Source organism: Pempheris klunzingeri, chromosome 13 (genome assembly GCF_042242105.1).
Source record: "Pempheris klunzingeri isolate RE-2024b chromosome 13, fPemKlu1.hap1, whole genome shotgun sequence".
Classification (NCBI taxonomy): domain Eukaryota; kingdom Metazoa; phylum Chordata; class Actinopteri; order Acropomatiformes; family Pempheridae; genus Pempheris; species Pempheris klunzingeri.
In genome coordinates, this window is record NC_092024.1 from 2,886,381 (window position 1) to 2,899,738 (window position 13,358).

The window sequence follows — 13,358 nt, forward strand, 5'->3', positions numbered from 1 at the left end:
CAAGTAATTGCAGGGTAACTTCATGATTGAAAAGGACTTTGGAAAATGTTGGGTCAGGACTGAATGTAAATGACATCACTGCTGGTCTAGTTGGATAGCAGCCTGATCTGTGTGTCTGTGTGTGTGTGTGAGAGATCTCTCAGCCTGTGGCCATGGTGGAGACTGTAGTCTGACTGTACACTGGCTGGCTAGTTTGTGGTGCAGGAGTTGTTGTTCCATGAGCCTACAGCGGTCTACCTAGCTACTTATTTGCTGGTCTGCTGAGTAAGTGCCACTGTAGACTGCTGCGGTGGTGTGTGTTTGCATGTTGTCACTGGTTTCCCAACACTTTGCCTGTGGCTACTACAGAGTGACCTCAGCCGTGTGTGTGGCTGAGCTGAAACCAGAATGACCAATGACGAGGGTTGTCACAAATGGCAGCCGGTCCAATTGTCCATGTGATAAGATACACAAAACAAAACCCAATGAACTCACATGTTAACTTTCAAGTACAAATGGAATGGACCTTCAAGTAAGGATTATTTTCATTATCTATCCACAGATTATTTCTGCAATTACATTTTGAGTTCATAAAATGTCAGTAAAAAAAAATGGCCACCACATGTTCCCAAAGATCATGATGCCAACTTTAAGTGTCTTATTTTACCCAACCAACTCCAAAACGCAAAGATATTGACTAAATTATCATAGAAGAACCAGTGCTAACCATAGCTTGGACCAGTGCATCCATTACTTAATAAATAAATAAATCCTCCTTCTGTCTGTAGTAGATAATAACATTATGCAGTACTAGTGTTTGATACTGTACAACCTTACATCATGCCTTTTCCTGGAAGTGACACAAACCTCAATTCTAAATATGTGTGATGATTTCTAGTAGTTAATTTTACTGAGAATTTGTGTTAAAAGCGCAATAAGCCTAATCTACCCAGCCAGTATTTTCTCATTAAAACTGCACTTTCTGTTCCTCTCAAGTGTTAGATGCACTTTATGTGCCCTCGTGCCACAGTGCCGGGTCAGAGAGTGCTTGCAGATTTGGCATGTGTCCCCGGGCGAGTTAATAAAGAGCAACCCAGGCAGGAGAGGTCGTGGTCTACCACTAGTTGAACATGTGGGAAAGCTCTCAGAGATGACTTAAGCAGATGCTAGCCACTCACTAGCCCACTGGGGAATCCCCTCCCACACTCAAAGGGTGGGAGTCCGCAGAGGGAGCTTTCTGGTTAACTGACGTGAAGAAGACATTTTCCATGAGTTGCAGTGACTAGTTGTGTGCTGAAGGTCAGATTGGTCAAAGTTGGAGCAAGTAAGTCGCTGTTGTGACCGTACTTTGCTTCCATGCTAAAACACACACAACCCTTATTGTCCTTTGAGATGTCTTAAAGTCAGTCCTTCAAACTTTCCTTTCAGGGGCCTTGTTGGGAAGGTTGTGCCAAGACACACACGCACTAATTAAGACAAAGAGGGAGATCTCTACCACACTGTCCACTTGTGGCACTCATTTTCATTTGTCCCAACTTTCTTTTGGACCTGAAGGCATTTTCTTTCTGTGACTTGGACAAGTAGACGCACTGACCCAAAAAACCACACTAGAAACACAGGAAATTATATATTAACTTCTCTTCCCAAAGGAACCCACAGTGCCTTGTCTGCTCGCATGTGCCAGATCAGACATGGGGGCCCTCCCATCTAGAGTGATACAATGAAACTGACCAGTCCAATTATACTTGTTTGCATTGAAACACCAATCTAATGGAGATTCTATACTGATTATGTATTCCCCTTTTCTCTCAATAAAAGCCAACTTAATCCTGGGTGCATTTTTATGGAGAAGGCTCACACCTGCTCATTAGTGTATGCATGAAATCGATGTCATGAGGCTGTCAAGGATTCAGGATTATGAAAACGAAAAAGAACAGTGAGGACGGAGCCAAGAACAATAAAATTTAACCTGATAGAAATCATGGAAATATGTCAAGTATCAGAGTGGAGACGGTATCGGCCTGAAATCTTACCATAGGCCCTCTGACTGGAGAGTGTTGACACAGCGAAGCTCAGTGAAACCTTCTGTGTTAACCATTGATGAATGAAAATCGTTCATCTGTCAGCACATCGCTGTAGTACGACCAGATCACTTAGCGAATACCTTCAGCTGAGGGAGCAGCGATCATTAGAGAGATAGCATTTCTGAGGCTTTATTTTCCAATGACTAGAGTGTTTTTGTCGTGTTTACTTATTGGTCAGTGAGGTAATATATACACGCTCATTATTTGCCATCTCAGTATATCATCCAAAGCTGTTTTGGTAAGCTCTCAGCAGCATCATGGTATAACGTATCCACGCCAGGATCGTGGGATAAACGACACCCCTCTCTCTTTGTGGTCCGCCAGATAGCTTGTTCTGTAGCCAAGGAAGTCAACTGTAATTTTGTGATTGGTTGCCAAGAACTGCGGCCTGGTCCTGTGGTTGGTATGGCTTTGTAGAGAAAAATGGTAGCTTGCTTTTCCTGACATAAAGAAAGCTTGTCTGAATGTTGAGCTGGGGAAAATTTGCAACTGTGAGGGGAAAGTATGGAAAGTGTAGGGCGTTTGATGGCACACCACAAATGATATTGTTTCAAGATGTGTGGAGTAGGGCTCTCTGGACAGGAAACGTCAAAATCTGGCACTTTGTCATTCTGTGTTGTTACACAATCAGCAACCGGCTTTAAAGCAGCATGGAAATGCCAACTGTTGTATATTTCCTTTTTTATGGTCCATTCATCTGTGGAGGCATTAAACAGCAGCGCCATGCCAAATGACTAACCACTGTGGGGTAGCATCAGAATCTATAATTAAAATGGTTCTCCAAAACCTAAACAATTCCCTGAATATAGCAATTATGTGGAATACAGTATCAGCATCTTTTTGTGCTTCAGACAACACAGTTTAAAAAGGTTCAATGAGGTTGTTCCCCGCTGTATGGATGCACTTTTTTTTAAAGTATTTCCTTCTCTTTAAAAAGGCAATCATGCCACTTCCAAATAGAAGTGAATGTCAAACCCAGCTTTTCAAAAGCCCCAATGTTCTCAGTACTCTCTGCCAACTAATTGTGTTGCAACAAAGCTGGCGGCTGCAAAGTATTGAGAAGAATGTTTCGCTAATAGTGCCCTCCTCTCCATCCTCTCCCTCCTGCAGCTCCACATCACCATCTCTCCAGAGAAAGTCAAGCTCAACGTGGACTGCCAAGAGGTGGCAGAGAAGCCTATCAAGGAGGCCAACAACATCACACTGGACGGCTATGAAGTGCTTGGCAAGATGGCCAAGTCTGGAGGCGGAAAGAGGCAGTCTGCAACAGTAAGCGAAAAAGAAAGCTTTTGCGTTAAGATACGCGTAGGCCTGGAAAAACACGTTTGGAAGAGCTTCTCACAGCTTTCCAAAGAATCAATATCCAAAACCTCTTCTGCGTAGATGCACAATTAAGATTTAACTGCTCCCAGTGTCTGCTGGAAGGATGAATGCCTGCATCCCTCATTTTCTCTGAAGGACTCATTGTTTGTCTGTTTTCAACGCTGTACATTTTTATTACGGATGGGAGCCATTTGTAACACCCCTCGATGTTCTGTTCCCCTCTTCTGTTGTGTAGTTCCAGCTCCAGATGTTCGATATTATCTGCAGCTTGAGCTGGATCAGCCGAGACAAATGCTGCGACCTGCCCGCCACAGTAAGAACAAGTGTCACTTCAGAATCTTTTAATAAACTGTATTTACTGTATATACTGTATGCATGCTACCTTCTCAGAGGCTTAAGTGTGCTAGTTTGTAGTCCGTAGGCTCAATGTAAGGCTGATAACTAGATTGCAGTTTAAAAAGAAAGTGACTCAGCTGAACTGAATGGAACCTTGTATCCTGTGTAATTGTGCTAATTGGACTGTTGCCCGTAAGATCTCCTAAATACATGAAAACAAGTGCTCCTTTACTGATCCATCACTGAGCGGGCAGTATTTTCTTCTGATACAGTATGGTAAATACCGGATGTGTGCACTTTTCATCCAATTAAGAGCAATTTGTTCATGAGTTGCATCAGATATTAATACCTCACGTCAATGATTGCAGTGTTATATAACTCATTATGCCAAAGACTCATTTCCAAAAATGCGAACAAAGTTTGCAGCTGCCACCGAGCATCTGGTCTTAAAGCCCCACACGGACTCGTGGCTCGAGCCACTGTTCCACCATGACCTTTGCTGGGTTTATAAACTGTCTCTTGTTCTTAAACTCCAAGCAAAGTCAAAACCACAGTTTGCCAGGGTACTGTCACAAAGTTACATCAAGGATTTTCGATTTTACCCCTTGTATTCTGTCAATTGCACGATATGATCTCAACTATCAGTGTCTGGGTGTGAAATGGACAATAAGAATACATTTCCCTTTTCTAATTTCTTTATCTTTTGTTGTCCGTTTCAGAGAGATGAGGCCAAGTGTCCATCCCTTCCCCACTCTTGCACATGCACACAGGACAGCATTGGCCCTCAGGGGCCTCCTGGACCTTCGGTAAGGACACCGTCATCCCTCCCTGTCCTCTGTGACATCCACTGCTGTATTTTCACCTGATAAAATGGTTTTCTCAGCAGTCGTACATGCTTTGAGGACGATGATGATAAAGCCATACTTTTCTCTGCAAGTGTTAGAATGTCTGCACAGTTACAATGTGCTACTTGACATTTGCCTGGTATACAGTTTGAACTGAAGTACACTTAGGATGTCCCCTGCATCAGGAGTGATATTTTCTTTTCCCCTTGAAAGAGCAGTTGAGGATGGGACCAGTGGCATGCAAAGAAATATGTGCTTAGGGAGAAGTGTCAAAAGATAAATGTCTGTCGGAAAAACAACAGTAAAGAAGCTGTGCGTAGAGGTCTGGTATGTGTGTGCTTGGTAACCTCCCTGAGCCCCAGCACACAGTTTTTAGGGCTTATGGAATCTGCTCCTGTTGTTACACTCACTCTGTGTTTCTGGCTCCTTGGGTTTCCAGGGCAGCCCAGGTTCTAAGGGACCACGAGGAGATAGAGGAGAGCTTGGCAAAGCTGTGAGTACAACCTTACATCACTTTAAGCACCTTTTTTTTTTTTTACAGTAACTTAAGTAAGGCAAATCAGTTTAACCAGTTCACAGCCAAAGAAGCCTGCTGACATTATCACTAATGGTCTATGTGTGTTTGCAGTGGTATTTCATTTGCTTGCACCATCAGACAAAGACAAAAGCACTGAATTTAGTCATCGACTGTATATTTTTACTATATACCACTATGTCAAGTACCTTAAAGGCCGGTTTCCACTATTAATGTTCATTTTCTCAGTCTTTTGATTAGTCTTTTGTAAGAGTGTGGCTATGAAACATCTTTGTTTTTTGTCTGGGTATTGCTGTAGGGTGCAATGGGTCCACGCGGTGAGCCAGGACTCCCAGGCTCAATGGGACCACCGGGTCCACAGGGCCCTAACGGACTGTCTCTACCCGGAGAACCTGTAAGTTCATCTACACTACAACAGTGCAGCCAGGAAAGAAATAGTTAAATATCCATGGTAGATGGAGTTTACTATAGATGACACTATCACTCATGATTAGTGGTGCTATAAATGTGTGTGAAAATTGTACAGATCCACCAGTGAGTGAGATTTATTGCCTAAGTCAAAACACTTTAAGCTCCCCTGTATCTCTAGCCAGGCAGCTGGACTGCTTCTTTATTTTCTTACCTGCAGATGTTCTTGTCAAAACATGAACTCAATCACAATCACGGACTAAAAAGGATAAAACAAAGACTAAAGCTTCTTGCAAACCTCTCTCTCCCCAGGGTCGCGCGGGACCAAAGGGAGATCGCGGAGACCCGGGCCTGTCTGGCCTCCAAGTAAGTCCTCCCCTCTCATTTTGTGGTTAATGAACAGGAAACAGGAGACTATCCATAGGGAGCAGAGTTGCTACTGGAGCCTGGATTCGGTCCACATGGCGAGATTGAAACCACACTCTGAGTGGGAGGTTTACCATGCCATCCTCAGGGAGACCCACACTCTAAAATCAGCCCGTTGATTGACAAACTGTAGAAGGCCAGTGATGCAGTTAAATTATTATGGAGCGCCGACTCATGTTACCAAAGGGGAAACAGGGAATGGAATATGTTCTTCCCCAGACTTGTAATTGAAGATAATCGTGACTTCTTAAAGACTTGGACGCTGTCTGAAGTTTGTATATCTTTGACTTACAGTAGATGTCATTCTAGGGACTGAAAATAGAAGACTTACCATTACTGTAACATTCAGAGTTCGTTTAATTATTCACATCACTGCTGTATGAACTGAGAAGCAGATTTGAATTCAGGCTAAACCCATTTCACAGTGCAGGGGAACTTGTTGGTGGAATTGCACTTTTGAGTGGGCTGGTATTACATAGCCATCTCTTGGCTGAAGCAACCGCTCATTCATCCAGCTGAGGTCATTCAGCCAACTCCCACCATTCAACTGGAGAGAACATCGCCACTGGTGATTCTGGCTTCTGAATAAGCGAATTCAGTCACAAGAGAAAGTCCTATTCTATGATCTCCACAATGTATTGGCAGCATTGTCTTGGTTACTTCACACAATGAAGCTTATTATAACAAGACTGTCTATGCAGATGTCTTGTAGACATCATGTGTCAACAGACAAGAGGGAAATTGTTCCAGAGTTTATTAACAAGATGATATATTATCTTTGGCTAAATAACTGGGAAACTGCAGTGTTTTTTCTCTGTAAATGTTAAACAGAGGCTTTAGGGAGCTGTATAAATGTGTTGTTCCTGATCATTAGCATTTGATTAAGTGTGTCTGTTTTTTTCACAGGGTTCTCCCGGGTCACGTGGTCCTCTGGGCCCCGTTGGACCAAGCGGAGCGCGGGTAAGACCTACCTCCAAGCCTGCTTAGTGCACACACTGTGATCAAAAGCCACAAATACATCCAACACTCAGTTAATATGGTGTTTTGCATGTGATCACCCACCCAGCTCAGTATACAGACCTACTGTTGCATGTTCTCACTTGCGTCAGCCAGAAGAATTGAGCCACTACTTATAAATGTAATTTAAAAGGACAGACTCAAGGCTGAGCCCAATATAAAGCCATGACACTGATGTATTGCATGAATGGGGTCCCCAGTGTGTTGTAACCCATGTGTGATTGTATGTTGTTTCTACATAGGGGCCACCAGGAAAGGAGGGACCATCTGGACCCAGAGGCCCATCAGGGCCCATGGTAAGTGTGTGTGTGTGTGTGTGTGCTTCTGTGTCTTTGTGTTGTTCGGTAAAGAGCCAAATAAATATTCCTTGGAGCGTGCTTTATTTCCTGATATATCGGCAACAATTACTCCTCTGGCTCCACAGTTGCACTCTGCTGGAACAGCACATAAAACAGCAGACTGCAGGCCCCTCCACTGTTACGAGGATGGTGCATGCATCTCATTTTCTTCTTCTGTGGTTTGGGGAGGTCTGAATCTACTTAATCCAGCCATCATGCCAACAGGCAACATGCCAGTATAGACGTCACGTGCACTATACCATCCTGCATGCTCCTAGACTCATTAGCAGTACGCAGTGCTTTGTGTGTGTGTGTGTGTGTGTGTGTGTGTGTGTGTGTGTGTGTGCATTCTATCCCTGTTGTGCACGTGTGTTTCCATCTCCTCTTTACGGCTGTTGGCAGCTTGTGCCACATGCCCCCCCACTGCAGATGTCAAAGAATAGACCCCAATTCAAAGCTTGTTACACAACCGTTAACAGGGAGCAGGAGTTAAACATTGCCATTATGTTTATTGTGCAGTGATTTTAAATAACTGCTACACTTTCTGTGTGTGCTCTTTTCTTCTCAGGGAAGCCCTGGAAATCCAGGTGTACCAGGAATTACTGGAAAACCAGGGAAGCCAGGAGATACAGGAAACCCAGTATGTACTGAATAACGAGACACAAATAACGTAATAAGTACAGGGAGTTTATTGTTGTTCTGCTGCTTTTAATATTTATCTCACCCATCTTTTATTGATGTCTTATTCAATGAACGCTTTTTGCTTTTTTAGTTGTCTTGGTGTGAATTCGTCTCTAAAATCCATTTTTAACATCCTACGTTTTGTCATTCTCTTCTGAAGCACTTTGAATTATAATTGATTTGTCTGAAAGGTGCCATTTAAATGAAGTTTGACTATTTGCCTGTTCCTCTTGTTAACAGGGACCTGTTGGCCTTAAAGGAGAGAAAGGAGAGCGGGTATGTATTATGGTGTATATGAATCTACCATCCACACATTATCACACATCAACAAGGAGGAAAGCAATGCCATCACTTGATGAAAACTTTTCCTCTTTCCAGGGAGACTTTGCATCCCAGAACATGATGCGCTCCATTGCCAGACAAGTTTGCGAACAGCTTGTGAACAGTGAGCGAAACATTTCTTAATCTTCAGGGGATTTTAAAGCATAAATCAAATCCACTTCCAACTAGTTCTGTACTCCTCTTGCAGGTCAGATGAGCAGAATTGACATGATGCTCAACCAGATTCCTTCTGGATATCGCAGCAACACTCCGGGGCCAGCCGGACCTCCTGGCCCCCCTGGCAACCAGGGAACCCGCGGAGAGCCTGGACAACCTGGCCGAACTGGTTTCCCTGGAAACGCGGGATTACCTGGAAGTCAAGGAGAAAGAGGTGCTTTATTTTTCTGAATGTTTGGTGGTGTTGCAAAGCAGAGAGAAAGAAAATAAACAAGTGGGGATCAGTGATTTCATTAAAGTCATGATATGGACTGTGGTCTATAGTACTGGTTCAACATTAGTGGAACAACCACATAACTGCATTAACTTCTAAAGTCTACGCATGATTCAAGTTCATTCTGCCAAATATTATTCAATCCTTGTGTTTCATTCTTCCCTTTAGGTTTCTACTCATTTCCAGATATTGGATATAGATTTTTCCAAAAACATTCTTTATTAGTGTGGCAGTGGTTTTAACTCTCTTCTCTGGTTTATGTAGGTTTGCCAGGAGAGAAGGGAGAGAGAGGATCTCCAGGAACTGGCATCAGAGGACAAAGAGGCACAGTTGGGCCACCAGGTAACACAGTTGGTTGGCAAACACGAACACTGTTCTCCGGCAGCTGCAGAGAGTCTGCTGGCCTCCCAATGTTCCACACTAACTTTATCTCGACACTAAAACAGTTTCACGGTGACAGCCTTTTCACCTTTTTTTGTGGACTTTTTGAGTACACAGTGCTCCCTTTAGTCTAATCAAAGTGACACGTTCCAGCCAGAGCCAGAATTCACCTACCCTATATGTGTCTCAGGCACCATCGTTTAGGCAGCTGGACCGCATAAATTCTTGGATGGAGGAGTCCCAAACATATTCCCAAATTCTTTCCTTTCTTAAAGATTTATGTCCTATGTACATTGAGCTCCTCCAAAAACACAGTGCATATTTGAAATGTTATACAGTAAATGGAAGGTATTTATGTTCATCATTAAGGAGAGAATGTCGGTGTCTAGAGTGTCTCCAGTCAGGCAAGGTCATGATGCCGTTTTAGAAACAATTACTAAAGCACATTATTAGGCTGATTTGTCATAGCCTTTCCCCGGTTGCAGCTGATATCAAATATGTTTTCTCTAAAACCTCACCACTTCAGAGGATTGCCTTTCCCTTGGGAAGCTTTTGCAAAACAACAGGAACCTTCTATTGATGTCTACTTCACCACAGCAAACACTGACATGTCTGTTTCTGTGAATGAAGTGAGAAACAACTGAAGGCCAGTGGGAGGAAGTCCACATTGATGACTCACTTGTGTGTGTGTGTGTGTGTGTGTGTGTTGCATATGTGTGTGAATGTCTGTATGTGAGTGTGTGTGTGTGTGTGGGAGAATCAGATTGTTGTACAATGAGCTTTCTTTGGTGGCTGAATTGGCAACACATGGGCTCACTTAAGGGAGAGAAAAAGAGAGAGGGGGAAAATTCCGTCCTGAGTTTTTACTGTCTAGACAGACGGGGCCGAGGGTGGAGGGGTGGGGGGGTGGTGGGGGGGTTAACTCCACAAAGCCCCAGACTTTTTTCCTGGTCAAGGTTTTTAATTGAGCCATTGAAAAATGTAAATTACAGTGCCACAGCCCCGCGTTACCCCTGCCATTTTCACTGAAGATTTACGGGTGATGTCAGTGGGTTTTTGTGCTGCGCTCAAGAGACTCTTCATACTAGATCTCACCTTTACTCCCCCCTTTGCAGGGCCACCAGGAGATTCAAGAACAGGACCCACAGGTCCTTCTGGCAGCGCTGGGGCTCGTGGCCCTCCAGGTCGCCAGGGTACTCCAGGGGTGAGAGGACCACCAGGACCCACTGGATATTGTGACTCCTCTCAGTGTGTTGGCATTCCTTACAATGGACAAGGATACACAGGTACACTCACTGTCTAGGTCTTGCATGGAGCTGCATTACACAATAGACTAAATGTATGCAGACTAATTACAACTCAGTGCATCACTTCTTTCTATGATAATGTATGGAGATATGATTGTAAGTGTCCCAGTGTTGATTTTTGAACAAGAAGCTGTTGTAACTATGTCCATAAATTCAACTGACTGTTCGCTAAGCTCCGCTCACTGTTGCTGTGCCTGTCAAGCTTTTTGTTTTTGCACGGAATATAATGATTGATTTCAGACAGAGGTAGACAAAAGAAGGCTTTGAGCTCGCAGCCATTGATTTTCTGATTGAAATTACACTGTCTCAAGTTAACTAGTGATGCTAATCCATCAGTTGGTTAAAAATGCTGTCTGTAACTGAAGTTTAAATGTTACATGCTGACTTGATTTTAAATGAGACCCCTGTAAAAGGATGCTACATAGGTGATTTTATGCTAAAAGACTGAAGCAGAAGCTGCATGACTCGGGCTAAAGGGCAGCATCCTCAACAGTTCCTGTATTGCAGTGTAGAGCTAGAAAGTACTTGTATTAAAAGTATGATAAGAATAAATATAAGATCAGTCTGGTACTCTGTAGGTAGTAAGCTACTTAGCTAAGCACGCTAACGTTTGCAGCTTTTGTCAAAGAATACAAAGACGCTGGTTAATGTCTTCCTCACACTAAAGGCTAAAAACAAGGGAGAAACCCAAAGCCTGCCATGCTTGGTTACTGTTGCTAAGCTGGGATTGGTCAGTGGCAGTTTTGGAGGAGGGGTTTAGCGAACAGTTACTTATTCCAATACCTCCATACATTTGATGTACAATAATTTTAAAACTGGCATGTGAAGCATTCTAGCTAGTGGTGAATGATGACTTACATTAAATCAAATAAGATGCTTATAACTTTGTTCCACAGAGAAAACTCACACCCTCTTTGAACTATTTTCAGGTTTGGCATAGTAAGCGTTCTAAGTCACCTGTGCTGCTTACACTTTGAAGCCCTGTTTCTGAGATGTTTGCCCATTTGCTATGGGGCATGTGAGGATAATCACCATGGACATAACTATTGAACATTAATTAAAACAAACATTACGAAAGCCATAAAAACAGAACGGAGCGGACTGGCACTAACATCATCTCACAGCTACAAGCTACAGTGATGGCAACCTGCTGGCCTGTTTGCATCTTGAACTACAAACCGTTGGGGGAAAAAAAAAAACAGAGACTGAGCATTTCTACGAAGGAAGGAGCATGTACAAATACCACCCAAAACAACTACTAACAAAGAGGATTTCATAACTGAAAGCAGTGTTAATGTGGAGGTGATATGTGTAAATAAACTAATTTTTGTGCCTTGTAAATGATTGTATGAACCAGGACATTTCACTAAAAATCAAGTTAACATCTGTATTGAGCTTGTGCCTCATAACCCTCTGCCTACTTACCACCAGCATAACCTCTGACTACGACGCCTTAAGTCACTTAAACAGCTCTGGTCCAGACTGAAGCATGTTCCATTTGTACTTTTAATCATCATGTTCTTTTTGTACGTTGATCAAATCAATGTTGCTCTCTTGCCATTTCCATGTGTCCTTTGTAGTATCAGCTGGCTATTTTACTACATCTTATTATCCAATAGTTGATGGATTTTTATTGTAAATGTCATCACAGCATTTGAAACAGGTTTTTTTTTTTTATTTAGCTTTTTTGGTACTTAAGGAAGTTTGACGCAGGGACTTATTTGGAATTCCATAGTGCAATATAATTTAAATTGTGCATGTGAAAAGTTGTAGAAGCAACCCTGTTTTTTTGATTGGCCGTCCCCAATATTTTTCTAGCCGGCCGCTACCAGCCTGAACCTGAGGTAGAGTCTATACCTGTGGAGCCAGCTGGAGAGTTTGAGACAATACAATCCCCCGGTTACTCACGAAACCAACGAGGAAAGAGATCACTACCACGAGACAAAACAGAAACACTAGCATCATAGCTACAATAAGGAGTGTAATATTAGAATAACTTCCATGATCACTTATGTGAGGATGGAGTGATTTTCAGAGTAAAACTAGTACTTACATGGGTTTGATACCCCTGGCTATATTGAACATATATTTTTTTTGACATGAGAAAGTTTAGCAAGATGAATACAAACCTACATGTTCGTTCATTACAAACCTGTGTGCTTGCTAAATGTTCCCTTTAAGCGTCTGCTTGTAATATAACTGCAAGTGTTTATCGGACTCCAATGTGTAAAGCACTAAACATGTGAAAACCAGCAGAAAGTATGTCAGAGAAAGGGCAGTATGTATGATTTTGAACACTTTCAGTTCAGTTCTCATGTTGTTTTATCAAACGTTAGTAGGTAAAGCTGTTTCAGACACACCATCAGTAAAGAGTTAGAATTAATTTGATCCCCAAAGATTTGTTCAATGTGATTTTTTTTAAGACTGTAAACCAAATGATAATCTGACTTATTGTAACAAACCAAACTTGTTTTTTTTTTAAATTTTGTTTTGTTACCAAAGGTGGAATTGCATGTTTGTGTTGTATATTTACTGAGGAAGTCAGAATATAGTTGTTGTTTTCTATCTATGCAGTTTGGATTTGGTTGCAAGACTATGGACATAGAATTGCTTTTCTCATGTTTTAACTGCACATTTTGTGAATTCCACACAGCCTTATTTTCTTATTTATTTCTGAAACAGAAGAGGCATTTTTCAATAAAACTACTGAAAATGTAGCGTTTGTTTCAGCTCTCCAGTCATTTTTGTCTTTTGCCGATAACGGTATCTCACGGTATCTGCACATTCAAAGCTCTGGTCTCACATTAGAAGGTCAGATCAACATGCAACCATCTTCCTTTTATATCGAACTCCTCAAGACGAAGCAGAGTTTCTTTGATCTTGACTAACAAGACTGGTTCATCCCAGCATTCAGCCTTGAGAAATA

General features: G+C 42.4%; 1 protein-coding gene across 1 annotated transcript in view; it reads left to right on the plus strand.

The window, feature by feature from the left end:
- col12a1a (collagen, type XII, alpha 1a) overlaps positions 1-13,149 on the plus strand; it is a 54,525-nt gene extending 41,376 nt beyond the window's left edge. The window contains exons 52-66 of the mRNA XM_070842341.1: positions 3,174-3,332; positions 3,622-3,699; positions 4,442-4,528; positions 5,007-5,060; positions 5,401-5,496; positions 5,823-5,876; positions 6,843-6,896; positions 7,196-7,249; positions 7,860-7,931; positions 8,213-8,248; positions 8,351-8,417; positions 8,502-8,684; positions 9,009-9,086; positions 10,241-10,411; positions 12,251-13,149. Of these exons, the coding sequence (XP_070698442.1) occupies positions 3,174-3,332; positions 3,622-3,699; positions 4,442-4,528; positions 5,007-5,060; positions 5,401-5,496; positions 5,823-5,876; positions 6,843-6,896; positions 7,196-7,249; positions 7,860-7,931; positions 8,213-8,248; positions 8,351-8,417; positions 8,502-8,684; positions 9,009-9,086; positions 10,241-10,411; positions 12,251-12,399 (1,392 nt within the window). The 3' untranslated portion in view covers positions 12,400-13,149. The remainder of the gene's footprint in view (positions 1-3,173; positions 3,333-3,621; positions 3,700-4,441; positions 4,529-5,006; positions 5,061-5,400; positions 5,497-5,822; positions 5,877-6,842; positions 6,897-7,195; positions 7,250-7,859; positions 7,932-8,212; positions 8,249-8,350; positions 8,418-8,501; positions 8,685-9,008; positions 9,087-10,240; positions 10,412-12,250) is intronic.
- Positions 13,150-13,358: the final 209 nt, after the last annotated feature.